Source organism: Cryptotermes secundus, unplaced genomic scaffold (assembly GCF_002891405.2).
Source record: "Cryptotermes secundus unplaced genomic scaffold, Csec_1.0 scaffold899, whole genome shotgun sequence".
Classification (NCBI taxonomy): Eukaryota; Metazoa; Arthropoda; class Insecta; order Blattodea; family Kalotermitidae; genus Cryptotermes; species Cryptotermes secundus.
The window spans coordinates 800591-820944 of record NW_019731283.1 but is presented as its reverse complement, the minus strand read 5'-3'; the positions used below and the strand labels follow the sequence as shown (position 1 = coordinate 820944).

The following is a 20354-nucleotide window of genomic DNA, read 5'->3' as shown; positions in this document are numbered from 1 at the left end:
TAACTAACTAACTAACTAAGGGATTTTATTGAATTCCATTAACAGATTAAAAAAGTGTATCCTCTCTGCCAATCACACAGAAGTGTAGTTAACTCATCTGACACATCATACATCCCACTAAACATATCATATGAAATACCACATGCAACCTTAAGGCGCTTTGCTTAACACTGCATCATTGTTCATAGCTGGATGACATCAGACATCAAGCAGCTCTGATATGCTAACAGGAGCATCTGGTTATTAGGGACAGCCACTAGTGCCATGGTATATTAATGACATGCTGATTTTACAAACTTGAGGAATTTTATTGTATAAATGGTTAATACTTTTTTTTTCATTTGCATTCAATTTTTTGTAATCATATTCATTTACGTTCTATGTCCGTGTTATGTATATTTCATATTACGTTGCCTAGAATCGTTCCAATGATTAATTGGAACATTTGTTCTGATATGTGACACATTCTATATCCAAGGGTTTGCGAATCTACTTCTCAACATGTATCTGGATCTGCTTGAATGTGAAATAAAAGAACAAGAACATTCAACTCTGTTGTGCAATTTAGCAGTAAGACCAGATATGTGCAATCAATTCTGTAAATGCAACAGCTGAGAAGTAAGCCTGGCATGCAGCTAGACCTGAATGTTCTAAAAACAAGTTAAACAATGAAGATGTAATTTCAAACAGCATATATTAATTTATGGTATTTTCTTGGATTCTGATTTTATAGTACATTTACATTTACATTTATTTTTCACTTCATGGATCCAATCATCTCCCCGTAGGGCTCGATATAAAACATGTCACATATTACAAATTCATGATGACTACACATCATTTGTCCTTTGTCCAATAAAAATCAGCCCTCACACAGATAGCTCAAGTTGCCAGGACAACACACATAGGTCGTGGAAAAACCACTGCCAAATTAACAATTAATATTCATTTATATTAATTTTTGTGAGAAAGTACATTAATGCTATTCCTCAGAACACTGGGTATTTCTTCGAATTAATCCCTGCAGTCACACCAAATGAATTTCTGCCGCCATGTCACACACTTATTGGAAAGTGCACCAATAATCAACACATGGCAGCAGCAGCAGCATATTCAGCATATCAATTGCATATTATTTTGTTATCTAGTAAACAATGATGGATTTTATATCTATGCACACAGATCTCTGGAAGACATATTAAATATAAATATGAATATTAACATGTAACAAGAAAGTGAGTGGTAGCTGTACAAAGCATTTCTTCTAAGTGTCCAAAACTATGCATTCATTCATTCAAAGAAAAAAAATATATCTCTACTGTACATTAAAAAAGTGCCTATGATTCCTCTTTTAACGAGAGCTTTCAATTTCTGTCAACAGAGTATTAACTATATGGTCTTGATACAGCCAAGGAATGAAGAACGAAACTGAAGACATGACTCACCAAACCTTCGGCCTTCAGGAGTGTTAAACAATTCTGCTCCTCTTTAACATCACTGACAAAGAACGTTGGTTGTATCTCACCATCCGTATTAGGTTCCATTTTAATTAGATCCATGTTAGGCTGGAAACCAATCAATTTTCCTCTTAAGATATTAAGTTATGCTTTAATTAGCATGATAAATCCTTAGTCAGAACAATTACATTCATCTTGCTTACTATAAAAACTGGAATTAAAATACTGATATGATTAATATATAAGAATAAACCCACATACTAATCTCGTTTGTGGAAACACTCTAAGTAACAGTCAGAAATTAAACCTTATTTTAGTCCTTCAATTGTTGTCAATGAGACATATGTGCACCATTTCTACATTTGTCTGGTCCATGTAAGTTGTTTCCCAGAGGTACACATGTATATGTTTGAACTACAGGATATGAACTGTGACCAGTCTCTCAAGTGCTGGATATAAAGATCATAAAAGGATAGAAAATGTTCTGTTTCTTCTCTCTTTCATTAGTTTTGAGGAAAGTATGAAAGATGTAAAAATGTGAGATTCTTGTTCCTTTAAAGACCACATGGAGCCATTCAACTTATTTTTAACAAACAGCCAAAGGGTTAACATTTCAGAACCTGCATCATGGGTTTTTAGCAATGAATGTGACCAAACAGGCTGGTCTAGACATAAAGCTCTAGATCTCTGGGAAGTGCTCAGTTTGAATCTTGGCTGGGCCATTGACTATCCTGACTGAGGTCTCCAAGGTTGTCCCTAGTCCATCCAGCCATATTCCAGGATAGTACCTTGATTAAGCTATGGCTGCATCCTTCTAAGTCCTTTCCAATTCATCCCTCATCCTGCCACCTCGGGCCATGCAGTCTAAGATACTGAGTTCATCATCAAATACTCCACTTACCCACACAGAGTAATTTATATGTTCATGTTTAGTATATGAGATGTGAGACTGGAAATGTAAATAGTGGAGCAAATGTTTGTGGCCTAATTCATGATGATCTGTTAGAGAAACTGCAGAAAACAACATATCTCAGGACAGTCCATCCTCAGAAAGGATTCAGGACAACTAATTCCCAAATACAAGTCTGACACTACTGCAGAAGTTAACCTGTGTGCTGGTACAATTCTGATGCTCATGCTGCATGTACATCATTCAACACATCCTTACCATCTCTGTAACTTCCTGCTTGCTTAGTCTCTTCCTTGCTCTACCTCTCTTACCTCTTGTGATCATGGGTGGGACCTCACAACTTTCTTGTCCCTAGGCTATGTTGCCTATGCTATGCTCATTTTCAAAATACATGCAATAATGCCATTCAGTACTCAAAGCACTGGGCCATGGCACTAGTTTAACTGAACACCAGGTTACACGTGTTTGTGCACCATATGACAGAAAGTGTTTTTCAGGTGCTACTCTTGAGTTCCTCTGTGCATCTGAACTCTCACTTCCATTACATGACACAGTTTTACGGGTACAGCAACAGTCAATCTTGACAAACTGCCTTTCAAGTAAGTCATTAGAAAAGCAGAACTACTTTTCATTCACGAATTCCAAAAGCAAAATCCTTGCCCCTTCCCTTCATCCCAAAGCACAACACTAGCACAAATACTGACAGTCACTTAATATATATTATCAAGTGGAAACTGTAATATCATATGATGATTAAACTATGATAGCATGGTAATGCATAACAAGTGCAGTCTGTAGAATGGCAAAATGGAATAGAAATCAAATTAAAACTGCATACTCATATGTATATAATTTGTTGATCGTGTACTGCAATTCTGTTATTTAATCTAATAAGACTACTACAAAGGTTGAGAATACTCTCATTACGAGTGGCCTAATGCAACTTATTATACATAACCACAAAACTTGCTTACCTTTGCCACAAAATCTAGTTCCCAACTCGCTGGGAGCCTAAAAGAAAACTTCTATTCCGGGTTTGCAAAACTAACTCCAAAGTTGTGCGATTTCTATACAAGCACGCTACTAGTGTTATGCTACTACTGATAGTAATAATAAAATCACTGACGCCTTCTTACGTCGCGAAACATGTATATTTAAATAGCGCACAAAAATGGAATTGCGCTAAAACTTACACCCAATATTATGAGCAATTAAATCCGTAACACGTCAATATGAAATCATTTAAATAATAAATAAGTTGGTCTTCACTGTTCTACTTTTCATACTTTATGAATGTATGTCCCACACTGCTTACGCTCACCTCTTCAATGTACTCAAAACCAATATGAAAGAAAACGTACCGACTCAATCAGTATGGTCTCGTAATTATTCTATACTGAACGGATTTGGATTCCACTGCCACAATCCGTTTATATAATCTTCCGCTTTGCTGTGATCAAAAGGAAAATACCGCGAAGAGGTTTGAAAATACAACATTACAATCAGTGATATCATTTTCGTTTCCGGCCACTTTTTGTCATCTAGGTCATGTAAGTAGTAAGAATCTTTTAATTTATAATCATAAACGAATAATGTACAGAATGAAGACAATTAGGGCGCAAAATTAATCAGCCAGTACCTTCTAACAAGCATTACTGTTCCCACAGTAAGACCCCAGCAGAAGAGAATGGGTTAGAAACCTACCCATCTTACTGCGACAATAACAGGAGAAAGAAAAATTCCAAAAACTGCAGTATTAACGAAATCAGACACAATTTGTTACTTCACACATGATTATGTAAACTGATGTGCAATAACATTTCCCTCCTTCACGTGTCTTCCTAGCGTCTTGGAAGAACCATGGAGGCACTGATACTGATACGTGAGGCAAGGAGAATGAGCATTGCATCGTGCCACAATAGGGTTCCCATCAGAAATGCAACAAACTTTTGAAAATATTATTTAAAAAAATAATAAGTCTACAAATATCAAAACGCGATACAATTTGGAAATTACGAAATAATATACATGAAGTTAACACGCTGGCCTACACAAGGCGTTAAACTGTAGACTTCAAAATAGCGACAACCAAACAAACGAAGCAGTTAAGATTAAAAGATTACTGTCAAAACAAAGTTCTAGTAGAACAGCTAACACTTGACTGTACCAGTGTCGAGACCAGAATGCAACATAATGCACCAAGCATATGGAATGCAGTGGCCAAAGAAAATCAAGCAGCAATCGAGAGCGTGGAAAAGGTCAAGAACTACAGCTTAGCAGGAGGGAAGTAGTGGTGAGTTGTTCGTGCGTGGTATGTAGGGATCGCCAGGTTATATGAATGCTGTAGACGGAAACAACCTGAGTTCTGAGAAAATACTGAAAAGCAGCCATGGACAGTTGACAAGGGTGATTCTCCAGTTTGGGGGTTGGGTGGAGGTTCTTAACAACTCATAAAATGCCTTAAGTTACGAAATGTTACAGCCCCGGGCTTGGATTTGTTGGGTACATCCTCAAGGTTTTGAATCGTCTCGCTGTGTTTGTAATTGACTTAACAATCTACCTTCATGGAGCTGAGCCCCTCTCGAGAAGCCTCCAGTTGTGCAGCTGTTCAATCCGCTCTATTCTGTCTCTCTGAGATGAATTGTAATATTGCCCACCCACTTGCTCCTTGATCTTAGTGGTCTGTTTCCTTCTGGCTTTTCTGCCAATATCCTATATGTATTCCTTTTCACCCCCATACATGCTACATGCCTTGTCTATCTCATCCTCCTTGACTTTTATCAATCTAATTATACTTGGCAAAGAGCAAAGATAATGGAGCTTCTCATTATGCAGTTTTTTTCCCCCCCAAGTTTGTAATAGACTTATAAACAATATTTCATACATACTATGTATGTATGTATGTTTATGAACAATCTCCATACCAGATTTCACAACTCCATGTTCATTGATTTATTAGTTATTGCCATTAAGCCTGAGACTCGAAGAAAATGTTTTACTGTACATCATTTTGTCATTCTGCATTCAATAAAAGTATTATCTAAGATGTGTATTTTTCCAAGATTGATTACGATACATCTCTTCAGGACCTTAAAGTGATTGGCGCTAGTGGCGCTCCTCCTGTGTTGTAAATGCTAACTGTCGGAAATTCGAAATCATAGCATTGTGGTGGCCTTCAGTGGCATACATTCATACTAAGTTTTCTTGAAATGGGTCAGCTGTTTCAACAGTTGAAATCAAGGGACACACAGACAGCATGGAAATCTCATAAGCCTACATTCTTTTTACTTCTAAGAATATAACATAGGCTAAAAATAAAAATCAAGATAAAGGTCTCTGTGCTTCAGCAGGTGAACGTTAAACTTTATAATTCAGTAACTTTATCCTGGCAGAAGAGCATACTGTGACCTCTGTGTGGAAAGAACATTACTACCCAGGCGGTTTATTAACTGAGCTTTCAGTCAGATGATGTGTGAAGAAAGTCTTCATCCATCAACCATCATGAAACAAACGGCATGAAGATATAATACCAAGATAATGGTAATACAACTGCGCTTTGAAGCCAGATATGCGAGTATATAAGATACAACAGATTTTCAACTCCAAGAAATAAGGCTTAGATTTTATATATTAATGCCACTCTTGTAATTAATTCAAGCCATAGTTTTAAAACATTAAGGTTCTCTCAATATGAGCTAAATACAGTGAAACAACTTACTTAGAATGAATAACCCGATGATGGTCATGTGAGACCAAAATGTGTTGTGAACAAATAGGTGAATGTAATGGGGCAGTGACAAGCAATAAGACAACCACTGAACAATAATGAAAGATACAGAATAATATGTAATTTAAATAATAAAATTAACTAATTATTGAGGAGCTGGGATAGCTCAGTTGGTATAGCAACTGGTTATGGGCTGGATAACTGACGGGTCGGAGTTCAAGTCCTGGTAGGGTCAAGAATGTTCTCTTCTCCATGTCATCCAGACTGGCTCTGAGGCCCACCCAGCCTCCTACCCAATGGGTACCATGGGCTCTTTCCGTGGGGGTAAAGCAGCAGGGCCATGAAGCTGACCACTCACCTTCAACTGATGCTAAGTTCAAGAAAATGTGGATCTATACATCCACTCCCCATACACCTTCATGGCATAGTGCTTAATTAGTTAAGCACAGGGACAACTTTACCTTTTTACCTCACTAATTATTGCAAGAGAATGCATAAGTATAATTTTAATCTTACTTATGGTTATTATGCATAACAAAAACATAATATAACTACAGTCATGCAACTTGCCAATGTTATATGTTACGATCTTCAGCTTTCTGTCTCTTCCTTTCTTTTGATATTTCACCATTTCCTGTCCTTGTGTTTATATTACTGACTCTATCCATAACCTTTGGTATCATTACAGTTTTGAAGAAAGTGATACAAGGGATATTTATATAAAAGTTCCAGGTGCTAACTTACACTGTAAGGAAGAAAAGTTATTACATTGTGATAAAATTATGTGCTTTATAAAAATGAGTTCTGTTAATATGGGTGACTAGAGTTTATCTTCCTTCTGTGTAATTTGACCTTGCCACTAGCAAGCAGTCATGGACTCAGAAAAGCAGTCCCACTCATTAATAAGAATAGAAGGGCATAGTAAAGCAATCAAGAGAAGCAATTACAGTAATTTGTATTCTTTATATTAAGACCATTTGGTGAAAGAAAGAACTTTTAAACCTTTTAAGCAAGTGGCTGACACTAGGCCATACAAGTTTTACTTAACTTCCTTACTGATTTTTCAAAATAATTCCTATATATCAGGATGCAATAAGCAACAAATCCAAAGTTTCCTATGAAAAGTTTAATGAAGTTTACTATTTTTGTATGCATATCTGTGTGTGCCTTGTTCTTTGGAACTTCTAAGCCTATTACAAATCTCAGAAAGAAAAGTAATGTTACAAAATTTGAATCGCATGTTATATGCATGTACCTATACACATACACAATGATGTTTATACAGTCATTATCAAACACAACTAATGTTTGTTTGTGAATGACATAATTATTTCATTACATTCATTTTCTGAATCATAAAGTACATGAAATCAAAAGTAGTCACAACAAGCAGTGTCCTAATTTTTANCACAATGATGTTTATACAGTCATTATCAAACACAACTAATGTTTGTGTGTGAATGACATAATATTTCATTACATTCATTTTCTGAATCATAAAGTACATTAAATCAAAAGTAGTAACAACAAGCAGTGTGCTAATTTTTTACAGTCCAGTATCAAAGAGGAATTGACATGGAAACCCACAGAGTGTAGTACCATCAAACTGTGAAAGGTAAAATCCAGATACCAGTTGACAATTCTATATAAACAATTGTTCTTGCCTCTTTCCTCAGTAACACTGTTTCATGTGTAGTACACGGTTTGAAATTAAAATGTAGACCAAAAACATAGCTGGTGATTGTCAGTTAATTGGTACCTGAAACAGTTGCCATTTATATGTAGCGTCCCTTTCCAGCATGTTGCAAAGGATCTTCCTGGCCTCCACCCATTGAGAAAAATGAAGGACTACATTTCTAGTGTTGACATGACATATCATTTACTTTACCTGATGTCAACAACACTGAAAGGCTGCATAAGACCAAGAAAAGCAGCGAAGTGCCTGGAAGATGGGAGTGTTTCCATCACTTCTGAGTGAATGTCATTCAAAGGACATATTTAATGCAGGTGTTTTACAACCTACTTATGGACACAGTATATGCTTTCAAAGATGAAAGTTTTCATGGGGGCATCACTTCCTTAGTGGCATTCCTAATGTGCCAAGTCAAGTCTCAGAAATCTCTGGGAATTAAAACTTTTACATCAGATTTGTTTGAAAGACAAGTAAAACAACAGAGCACTCAATTTTATCCACGACAACAGAAACAAGTAATGCCTGTTTGAAGGCCTTTGTATTTACTGTTTTTAGCCATTTATTGAGTGTAAAAATATAATGTTAATTCATTAGTGTTCTGTAAGTAATATAATTAATTTTGGAAACATTTTGAAGCTTTCCTGTTTTAGACATATTCCTGCTTAAGAAGTTTGTATTTGTTGGTCCCTTGGAAAACTTATTAAAGGGATCCACTGTAAATAATTGACATCAATCAGCTTTATGCTGTTTAAAACATCAAGATAACAAAGCCAATGACAAGTTTTTTAACAGCTCACCATCGAAGACATAAAGGCATGCTTTCAGAGACATGAAAACTCATATCTAATCATTATAATATGTTATGAATAGACACAGGTAATAACAACTTGGTGTGTTGTGGTACCTTAATTTATTTTGCTCTGATATTGCATGACTTGTGACAGTGAAGGGTCATATAACTGTCATGTACCATTGAATTGTTGGCCCTGTTGGGGATTTAAATATGGTTATCAGCAGTTTCAGGTTGCCACTGAAGAACACGAGACCCTGCTTATAGACAGGTCAAATAAAGACAATGCATTACTGCAGTGAGCCAGAAGATGGACTGTGATTGAGAAAGTTATAGGAGACTAAAGGAAAATGCATGATGTGGAGCTTCAGTATTTTTACTTGTACCGAATATTAAGTTGAGCACACGTAAGAGGATGAGATTGTTGGGATCTAAAAGAAATGGGGTGGGAGATAGTGGATTGAATTAATTTTGTTCAGAATAGGGACAAGTGGGTGGTGGACTCCTGTGGACAGACTAATTTACCTTTGTGTTCCATAAAACGTAGGGAATTTCTAGAGCAGTTGAGTGACTGTTAGCTTCTCAAGAAACTCAAGAAAGACTCTCATCAGTGGAATTCATTATCAGAGAACTTTCTGCTTCAAACAGCAGATTGACGTCTCCAAAGTATTTAAAACCACAGTATGGGTATCTGCAGGGCTTGAGGTGGGGAGGGATGGTATCCCGGTTCTTTTCTAAATGGCTTAAAAGCATCCCGTTACTTCTTTGGCAGTAAATGCAATGTACAATACCTTTTTTGTTAAAAGGGGAAAACCATCCCGGTTCTATTTTCATTTCACCTCAAGCACTGTGTATCTGTATTTTACATATATCTCCAAAATCATGTTACATTGGCCTTGTGAAAAAGAACTCCAGCAGATCCCTACAAGATGAATAATTCAAATGGAAAAATATTTCTGAACAGATAGAGCTAATAAAGAAATTTACAAAATGTTGAATTTGTGAGATTTTGAGTGCAGGAACTTCCAAATTTCATACAGGTTCACAAAGATTTTTCCAATTTTTGATGGACTTTTCAATATGCAATAGAGTGTTAATTCATTATTATTTATCAGAGAATCAGACAATATAATACCAAGCAACTGTCAGAAACTATCTGAGGCAGTAACAACAGTATGATGCTGTCACTGTATCACACTGCTTTGCACTGTTGGCATCAGTGTTTTGCTCGCTTCTGATTAAATTTGTGTTGTATATCTTGGGTCTGGGACTTTGTGTTACAGCTGTTAGTACTCTGAGCTCAGATGTCTGGAAGGTCATCATATTGATATCACTGAAGACAGGAATTTATTAAGCATGACATCAAAATTACGATCATCAGAGAGACTTCCTACAAAGTTTCGTAAATACTATTCCATACAGCACTGTAGAATCTTGTTGTAGTTTGCTAAATAAGCTATATTTAACTGTTACTTATGTGCACCTCACCAATGTTGTTGGTCATATGTAATTATATATATATATCAGTCACAAAGTCATTCTTTCTATAGAATGAAACTGGTTACTAGTCAAGCACACTGATATCACTGAAGACAGGAATTTATTAAGCATGACATCAAAATTATGATCATCAGAGAGACTTCCTACAAAGTTTCATAAATACTATTCCATACAGCACTGTAGAATCTTGTTGTATTTTGCTAAATAAGCTATATTTAACTGTTACTTATATGCAACTCACCAATGTTGTTGGTCATATGTAATTATATATATATATCAGTCACAAAGTCATTCTTTCTATAGAATGAAACTGGTTACTAGTCAAGCACACATATTGAAAGAAATTATTTCTGAACTCACTATAGTTCGTCTTTCAGGAGTGTTCGTGTAAGGCTTGTGAAACTAAGAGGTAGTGAAGACCAAAAATTGACACGTTCCTTTAATAGACCACTGCTCATGTAGATGTTACTAGGTGATTTTATGTGCAGGTACTCAAGATCATCAATAGATGTCACTGGCTGCCATCCTGTGAGTACCACCTCCTTCCCTGAATCTGGTGGTGTTGGATTCCTGAAATAAGTTATGTCCTCATTTAGTAAACTCTCAAATAAAATGTCAAATGATGAGTCTACCTGTTGGGTCAGTATGAACATACTCTTTCCTTTCTTACCCTAGATATCTACATAATTTTATTTTAACAAATTTCAAGTATTTGTGTTGCAGTATGTAGGCCCTCACCCAGTGCGTGCAAAGTTGGTCCACATGTGAATGAGACAGTCAACCATCTGCTCTTCCTCCGGTGTGGCAGTGAAGTTGCCAAAGATCCTTCCTGAAGGGAACAGGTAGATCAGCTCATCAGCATGACACACACCTGTAGAAGTGGATCAGACAAGGGAAAACCTGTTCTTGACTCATACTAAGACTGTACCGTAAAATAGTTCCTCTCATAATATATCATAATTTGGAAAGACTGAGAGAAAGGTGGCAATGAGATTTGAAGCTAGAAAAGGCATTAATGGTTATTCCCTTAAATGAAGAAGTAGTAGTAGTTTACCATTTTGGAAAGGTGTTGAAAAGTCTGCTTTCTATTATTCTAAATAAATGTTATAAAATAAATTTTAAAACTGTAAATATTACAATTAAATATATTGTTCCCTTCATTTTCTTTCTTTTTTTTGGGTGGGGGTGGGGGGTATGTATTTTGTTATCCCTTTTCCCAGAAATGTGATCAAAATGTTCATTGCATGATTTATGAAAATGGTCCATCATGTGAAATAACAACCTTCTTACATCACAAAAAGGTGGTATGCTTTCTTTAAAAAACTAAATAGACCCTACACAAGATAACTTGTAACAAAACATAGGTATAAAATATTATCATCATGTAAACTCTACCTGTTTATTACAACTGTCCTCATGTCAAACTCATCACCCTATAAGCATAGCAAAGCATAGCAGAGTGTTTCATCCTTCAGTTTGAATGGTTGCAATAATGAGTGATTCTTGTTCAACACCACCAAATAAAATGTTCTGTACTCACTGCCCTGCCTGCCACTATTCTTGCCAGACTTTCAAGATTTCACTGCTGTTGTCTTTCATACACAAGAATGAGATGCACATATATGGGTTTCTTTTTTGTCATAATTTCATAACATAAAATACAGGTGCATGATTTATGTAATGTTGTGAATTATACACTGAAATACGGCCCGTGAAAGAAACACGCCTCTTTTGCAACACACCAAAATCTCTGGTGGGATCTCCAAAGAGCTCGCTGAAACTATGAGGCCCTCGATACTCAAAGTAGTAGTAATATACTGAAGGACCACCACCCTCAAGCTTGTTCCTGGACAGATGGACACGCACTGCCTCATCTGCTGCCCACAGAAAGAAGCTGTCTGTGTACATCTGAAACAGCAGGTGTAACATCAGACATCTGTAGATCAGCAATAACAAATGAAATATATTAATGCTATGCAGCTACCAACAAGACTGAACAAACAGATTATGATATTCTAGGAAGAGATGATATTTAGTTTGGTAAATAGGTACCAACATTTATTCTACCCTGAAGATGGAGGCAGCAGGTTCCTCTTAAACACTGATATCTATTTACCAAACTGAGTGGCATCACATCCCTGAAGACCACATTTTTTCACATTTACTGCTGTGAGAACCTTGAATGTCACAAGACAAAAGGAAGTATCCCCATTCACATAATAGCAGTGACTTCCCTGTGATATCCTTATTAGGCATTGTGGTTGGGAACACTGAAATGAAGAGGAATTTTAATGTTGAAACCTACAGAAATTGGGACACTAAACGGAAATTTTAAAAATTACCACTGAAACGTAATTTATCTTTTTCCCCCAAAGTTGAGTGATAGAGGACCTGATAGAAAATAGACTTATACTTCATTAGTATTTAAAGCGTTGATTTTGAATGTGCAGGAATACATAAATCCTTTATTAGTGGGTAATCATTGTGTTAAACTACTGGTGTATCTAGCGCAACAAGTTCAAGTTCGAACCTAAAAATGTTTCAGAAGGACAACAACCTTCACTGGGATACAGAATTCAATTCCGTCACTTGACTTCATATTCCATCAATACTCAAACAGCCACTGATATTAAAGCATATACATCCATGTACCAAATCTACTGTAAACCCCTCAAAATATGCGAGTCATCTAGCTCTGTCAGATGGTACAAGACATTCAGGAAAAGAAAAAACTTCTGGCTTCTCACAAATCCAAGACATGAGGTAGACTGGCAATTAGTACTTCACTTGGTTTGCATCTTGGCAATATATAAGTAATGGCTGATAGATTGCTTCAGTTTAGTCCTCTGTATAATATTTGTTTCAGTAAATAATGACTGAGGAGTAACATATTTAATTCTATAAGGATCTGAGAATAAAGACATTGCAGAATAACTGTTACATCAGTCTTCAGGGAAATGCTGGTAGATAGAGCCTACCCAAAAGCTCAATAGGATTTGCCTCTTATTGGCTAGGAACCAACAGACTTTACATGAAGGCAATGAAAGTGAGGTAGGAATTATAATGATTATGTGATTCTTCATAGTATGGAGTTACCATACACTCACATCCACTACTTTCTGCAGAGTCTCATTTCCTATGGGCTGCTCCTTGAAGTAGAAAGTTCTGATGCGCTGGCTGATCTCAGCTGCCATATCTGGAGAACTCACCTCTCCATAGAACATAGAGATGGGAGCCACACGTTCAAACTGAGAATTCAGTTCAGTTGCCAGTTCTTGTTTCTCATAGATTGCTGCAATATAGAGCCAAATGAAAATCTACTCAAGTCTTTCCAGTTTCAGTAAAACCTCTGTATAACAGAAAAGCCCATGCACATCTGAGAAAATGAATAAAGTACATTAACATGGGTTGCAAATTACATAAAATTTCCATGGAATTATTCGCAATTCTTGTTCTCCAAAATGTTCCAATATAAAAGTTTTATTATACCTTAAGTAGTTTTATTATACCTTAAGTAAAATCATTTGATATAAATATATAACAAGAAAGGAATTCTCACCATAATGAAAGTTACAAACTATATACAGAACTTGCATGGAACTACATGTAAGTCCAAAAATTCTGGGTCCCTTAAATTTTTAATTATGAAGGTGTTACATTATATTCAACAAAATATTTTTACAACATTTTTATCACCATTTTATAGACTTACGTGCTTTATTTAATCCAATTTCCCACTGCTTGTAGTATATATTGAATGAGTGTATGTACAAAAGACTATGTGGTAACTTTTCAAAATTTTGATGTAGAAAATTACGACATAAATTAAAAAGAACGGAGATGGTGCACTACATAATACATTATGATTATCACTCTCTTTTTGTCCATCACTGAGGTATTTTAATGCTCCACTGTGTTTCTCCTTTTCTTGTAATTGGTCAGCAATGAACAGTTATCCATTAGATAAGTGTGTACGAACGTGCTGCTTTCAGGGCTCCATCTCCAGAGTTGATCCCTGTCAACCAAGGAATGGAGAGAGGGCTTTCCTGAAGGAGATGTAATGGTTCAGCAGGCAAGAATACATCCTGCAGTCCTATAGGTTCTACTACAGGTTTGAATGGAATCAATGGATCCACATCCCATTCCTGAAATAATGTTCATCTAGCTTTAATGAAGGCATACTTGCAGCTCAAAATTAAGCTCATTTATTGGGCAACACAAATTACCTTAATACTGGATATGGAGAATGAAGGAAGAAACTCATTACCCTAATTATAAAGTAGAAACGTTTTAGTACCTGAAGTACATGGTCTCTCATGACCAGACTGTGCAAAGAAGACAGAAAGAAAACTTACAAAACCTACATGAGTAAGACACATCAAGGTAAAATGGTAATACCGTAAGATGGACAACAAAGAAAGATCTTTTTACTACTCATTCATCATAATGGGGAAAACATGTACTTGAGTTTCAATAGTCATAGCTACTGGCAAAAATCTTCTATGCTCCTAAAACTCATGGACAGTAAGTATAGATAAGTTTCTTTCTGTGTTTAACGAAATGCAGGTGAGTATATCAAGGTCAGGTGTTTTCAAGATGTAAGCAATACACAGGATAACATAGAGTATACACATGAAATATATACAATTTTACTGTAACAGTCCTCATGAATCGAAGGGCACAGGAGACAAAACTAAAGGCATTTGAATAGGTTATATAGATATATTTTTCTGACCTATATTTACAGACAATCAACTGGGACAGTGTAAGTGGCCCAGAAGGTAACATGTCTGCATGTCATTTCAGTTCTCATGTTGCTGAGCAAGTCACAGGTAACTGTAGACACTGCAGTTTTTATCCTTCAAGAAAGTTCAAGCAGAGTAGCTGTCAATGGTGACACATACAAAGCATCCTTGTGTACCCACAAAATAATAAATTAGGGGGAGTAAGGTCAGGCAGACAAGGTGATGAAGTGACAGACCCACACCTGCCAATCCATTCCTATGCAAACTTGCAACTTAAGGAGGCCATCACTACCTTGTGGAAATGTGGGGGCATTCTATTTTGTTGGAATAGTACATCACTGAGACCCTCTTCCAAAATATGAAGTATTCCGACGTCTAGATACATTATCCCAGCATGTGTACATTCAGTAAGGAAGAAAGGCCCAAACACGTTTCATTTCAGAAATAGACAAAAAATGTTCAACTTCATACCATCTCTTGTATATTAATTACTTCATGAGGATTGTTTTTCTCCCAGATTCTCAGTTTACATCAATTAACTTTTCCTGATAAATGGAATCTAGCTTGATCAGTGAGAGAGTTCTGGTTGCAAAAGGTTCATCCTCAATTCTCAAAAGAAAGTCACAGCAAAATGTTTAGCAAACTTATTTGCCTTGGGCAGTTACATGTCACAACCGCTGATAACTGTAACTATTAAATTTAAAATATTCCTGCAGAATTTTGAATACTGTTTGCTGTGGCATGGTTAAGTGTTGAGGCAGAATGCCTGGTTGATTAGCATGGACTGTGAATGAAAGCTGCCCAGATTTCATCCACTTGGACTTCAGTGTCTTGTCTCACTGGGCTCCATTCAGCCAACCAGATCAAATACTACGTAACACTTCTAAAACAACATTTGTGTTGGTCACCTGAAAAAAATGCACATCTTTTTTTCTGCACCATAACTGCAGACCTAGACTCATGAGATCACAGGACATATTTAGCTTTTCATACTTGAGACACCATGTTTGCAGCTGTGAGTGTAGCACTTTAGGTGGAAAGGTTTGGAAACTCAACTTGATAATACAGCCTGCTCAAATGCATTTAGTTTTAATTTCTATATCTTTCAGTCAATGTAACAGTAAAATGGTTGATATTCCTAGATTATTAATGACAGAAGAATAATTCCTTTTTAAATATTTAATGTTTGGTATTAATATTTGGTATATTAATTTCATTTTAAATATCCTGGAGGAGGGCAGATGCCTAGCTTGCCCCTTCCCCTACTGAGGCCCATGCATATATACCATGAATTGTTTGTCTGTTGCTATAATGTCTCTAGCATCCTTAGTCCTGAGGCAGTCTACTAGATCTGCAGTTGGACTGGTAGGACAGTCCAGAAGTTTGGCCAACTTCTTAGCTTGATATGATGAGGATCCATTGGCTGCAAGAGCCCAAGTGCAGAGTGCTGTGCCACTCTGGGAGATTCCACGGTGAAAAAGTCCTGCCAACAGTAGACAAGAAAACTTCAATTATTTTACCTTTACTTTTCTACTGTGTTCATTACATCATCACAACAACAACAGTAAGCAGTAATCTTATATGATAGCCTGCTTGGCTGCGTAAGCATACACCCTGACCCATGTGCGTGTAAAATGGCAGCTGATTGCTAACACATAGATTCTTCCTTAACTAAATTAAACCAACTGGAGAATTCACATTTTCCTTTTAAAAGCACTCTCTATCTAGGCTATAAATTGTATAATGAAAGCATATGTCATCAACTGGAAAGCCCCGTATATGACGAAGTATATTGCAAGGTTTCAGTTCCAAGTCTAATAAAATTTGTAACTGATAATTTAATCCTGAAAGTACAACGCATGCAGTAACAGGAGCAAAACACAACACAGAACACGATACACAAATATATGTAGGAAGAATGCTCACATAAAAGAGGAGTGGCATAATTTGCGTGTTTGAGTGCGATGTAGGAAGAATCCTGAAAAGTTTTATTATTTAGAATTCATCGTCCTATATGACGAATACAGATTTTAGTCATTTTAGAATGAAGACATTATGGCATGCAGTACAATAGTTTAACGTGCATAAAGACACCTGAGGATGGCACATTAGTGCTGAAACATGTAGTGTGGAAGTGAAGAATAAGGTGAAAAAGTGTATACACTGTAAGATGGTCAGCATAAACCATGGACATGAATCAGTGTAACAGGATGCTAAAATATAACATTACTGAAACACAAATCAGATCCTGAAAATTCTTCTTTTTAGTTCAGAGTTGTGTACAACAATAAGCAGGTACCCCTTAAGGCTGGGGCCACACGAGTGCACAAAATGCATCTGTTGTAACAAACATTGTGACATCCATTGTAGAAATAAACAAGAGAGGCGAATGCTATGCTTTCTTCTGGCTCCATTGCAGACAAAAAACTATGCACCGCATTCTGCAACTGTGTGGTGTCCTCAGCAACGTCCATCATAAAGTACGTTAATTACAATAGATGCATTTTGTGCGCTTGTGTGGCCCCAGCCTGAGTGGAACTCATTTTAGAATGCTTACAATGGAAATGATAAGTCCCTTTTACTTTTGCATGTAACATCTTACACTGAATTTCGGTTTAGCAGCGTTGTATCAACTGTTATGGATATGTAATGCCGAACGAGAGATAGTATGGTGGTTAGTAGTGACTCAGTATGCATCAAGGAGAGTGTGATTTCATCTGAGATGAAACAATGATATGTATACTTGCTGTGAAAAATATAAGAGAGATATCAGAATAGTAGGTCAAGTAGAGTTTCTAGTAGTTCAAACTAAACATAAATTATGTTTAAGTCAAATATGCTTGATTTTTGTTACAACAACATTTATACACAACTGTTAAACAAACATTTCATAAATAAAGTTTTCTTTTTCTCTCAGTTATATGTACACTCACCTCTACTGAGGGGAGACAACATGTGGTAATGAACACTGCTTCCTCCCGCACTTTCCCCAAACAGAGTCACGCTGTCTGGGTTCCCTCCAAACATTTCAATGTTGTCATGCACCCAACGCAGGGCTGCAACCTGGTCCTTCAGACCAAAATTACCTGGTGCTGCAGCATCCCCAGTGCTCAGAAAACCTGCAAGTAACAATTCTAATTTTTGTGTATTCACTTTCTCGTTTATCTAGGTGTGTACAGCATGAGAAAACTGGTACATCAGGAACTGAGAGTTCAGAAGGCTGTGGGAGAAGTCAGCAGGCCTATTTTAAAGTATTATTCAATCATATTTATTGAAGGAATGAGGAATGAAACACAGAGCCTTCATTCCTTGAGGGCTGATGTAATTGATCTATTCAAGACTGCACTACAAAGTGATTCTTGTCTCGTACATCCGTCAATAAATCAATGTGTTATTATGCTGTCTGACATGATACGGGAGTACTTTTGTATTCATGCAGGTTACAAATTAATGCGATTGGGTAGAAGTCCTGAAACTTGTTGTATCACTGTTTGCTGTACAAACCTTGTTTAAAATGTGAAAAATTGTATTATAAACATTTTTGAGGAAAATGTAAAATAAGAATGTTTGCTTTCATCTGTAGAAAGAACCATTCATTCTTCCGAAATAAAGTGTTGAGTTAAACTACATTAGTTATTTTATTCATAAAAGAAGATTTCTGTCACAGCTGCCTTTAGAGTAGCCAGCAGTGTGAAGTGTGCATTCACAATCATGTGTAGTATCTATAGGCATGCTGGGAGTTTGCAAAGGGCACAATAAGAAAACGTGGTTATAAACTTAAGGTGTTTAAAACTGGTTTTGATGATTATGCTAGAGTATGCAGAATAAAGGATTTTTTTAAAAATGATATTAATTTTCTTTATTTTAATATTTGGCGTATTTCCTTCTTCTTAAAGTCTGATGTTTTTCCAAAAATCTGAGGAAAGAAAAGGAGATGCCTAGCTTGGTGCACCCCCCCCCCACACCCATCATTGAGACATGTCTATTACATGTCCCTTTACTTATATATCACCATGAAGACCTGCAGGAATTGAGGAGGTAAAATTTCAATTATCCTAGAACTTGAACCTAAATGGAGCTTTATGTTCAGTTTCACTATCCAGTTACTGGAGGAAGCTCACAGTGTCACTACATAAGCGCCAATCCAGGTATGTTGCAGTATTATTCGAAAGATAACTAATTGATGCAGGTAGCCTTACCAATGGGCCCAAGCCTATAGTTCACAGTCACCAACACTATATCTTCATCAAGCAGGTGCTCTGGTCCATAGAATGAGCCTGCTCCTGACACGAAGCCACCCCCATGAAACCATACCATCACGTCCAGCATGCCCCCAGGATCTACCTGCAGACACACCAATCTGATAACTGTTGTGTTCCCCTGGAAGAATTCCTTTATTAGAACCGAAGCCTACTCCCTAATTCAGCTACAGACATAAAAAATATTTTGCAGTAATTGATGGATGATGAAAGGTGGTATCAACACCAATTTATTTGGGGACATTCGGTAGAATAGTTGTATGAGGCAGTATGGTATAAGCCGAAAGATCGCGGGTTCGATTCCCGATATCATTGGATTTTTCAATTGACCTAATCATTCCAGTGTTTCCTTATTTTTTAGTTAGGTTCGGGTGATTTCCTTCCGCTAATATCTCGCGATATACCAGGAAAGTGATAAATGCAACAGAATGCATTGCTAGCCACGTGGGAATACTGTTCACAGCAGCGAAGTATGAATCGGCAAGAAAATGGAAAGATGCCACTGTAGCCCATTTCGAGGCTCTATTCGGGATAATTCAGGAGGCACAGGGGTTAGGTTACGGGCCGGACGGCAGCGGAAATGCGGTTCGATTCCAGTCAGTGTATAAGAATCTTATTTTTCCCACAGCGTTCAGACCAGCTCTGGGGCTTACCCATCTTCCTACACAATGGTTAGCCGGGGCTCTTTCCCCGGTAGTAAAGATACGTCTTCATAGAGTGTTGTTTAATTAATTAAGCACAGAGATTCCAATATTTGCCTTGATGGACTGAATTGTACCATGAAAGACCTTATTCACGAACGATGGCTTCCGGACCGAGATACAAACCTGGGCATCCCGAATACAAGTAGGTGCTAGTTACTTTACCTCATCGTTTCTCAGGGTCAGCATCATTTTTCGGTAAGGAGATAAATCTTTTCCGGTCGTTCAGGCCGTAGTAAATGTTTATATTTGAGTGCGTCACGAAGAATTGTTACGGCAGGCAAAGCGCCAAGGACGGGCGGCAACTTCTCCGACATCCCTCTAGAGCGGGCCACTCTGAACGCGCCTGGCGTCATATTCCACCGCGTTTAAGATGAAGTTACTCGTACATCCACGGGCCGCGCTCTAGCTCAAGCGGTTAGTCGCTGGCTTCCCACCGTGACGGTCCGGGTTCGATCCCGGGTTTAGTCAAGTGGGATTTGTGGTGAACAAAGTGGTGCTGGGGCGGGTTTTCTCCGAGTACTTCCGTTTCCCCTGCCAATCTTCATTCCACCAAATTTTCCATCATCATA

The 20354-nt window shown here is 37.1% G+C and overlaps 2 protein-coding genes and 1 long non-coding RNA gene across 8 annotated transcripts in view; 1 reads left to right on the top strand and 2 right to left on the bottom strand.

The window, feature by feature from the left end:
• Positions 1-4187, bottom strand: part of LOC111866924 — an 11873-nt gene extending 7686 nt beyond the window's left edge. Inside the window, exons 1-2 of one of the 6 annotated variants that reach the window (XM_023856297.2) lie at positions 4072-4187; positions 1446-1565 (exon numbers count right to left, since the gene is read on the bottom strand). In XM_023856297.2, coding sequence (XP_023712065.1) covers positions 1446-1559 — 114 coding nt within the window. In that variant the 5' untranslated portion in view covers positions 1560-1565; positions 4072-4187. The other 5 variants (XM_023856298.2, XM_023856299.2, XM_023856301.2 and 2 more) reach the window with 5 other exon arrangements.
• A 120-nt stretch (positions 4188-4307) lies between these two features.
• On the top strand, positions 4308-14155 carry LOC111866926. The gene is made up of 4 exons (XR_002843238.2): positions 4308-4660; positions 10566-10716; positions 10801-10919; positions 14070-14155. It is a non-coding gene; the product is annotated as an uncharacterized LOC111866926 (long non-coding RNA).
• The window catches only part of LOC111866922 (venom carboxylesterase-6), a 20543-nt gene continuing 10424 nt past the window's right edge, over positions 10236-20354 (bottom strand). The window contains exons 3-10 of the mRNA XM_023856291.2: positions 19022-19166; positions 17756-17941; positions 16109-16305; positions 14057-14222; positions 13185-13369; positions 11820-11985; positions 10816-10948; positions 10236-10647 (exon numbers count right to left, since the gene is read on the bottom strand). Coding sequence (XP_023712059.1) covers positions 10437-10647; positions 10816-10948; positions 11820-11985; positions 13185-13369; positions 14057-14222; positions 16109-16305; positions 17756-17941; positions 19022-19166 — 1389 coding nt within the window. The 3' untranslated portion in view covers positions 10236-10436. The remainder of the gene's footprint in view (positions 10648-10815; positions 10949-11819; positions 11986-13184; positions 13370-14056; positions 14223-16108; positions 16306-17755; positions 17942-19021; positions 19167-20354) is intronic.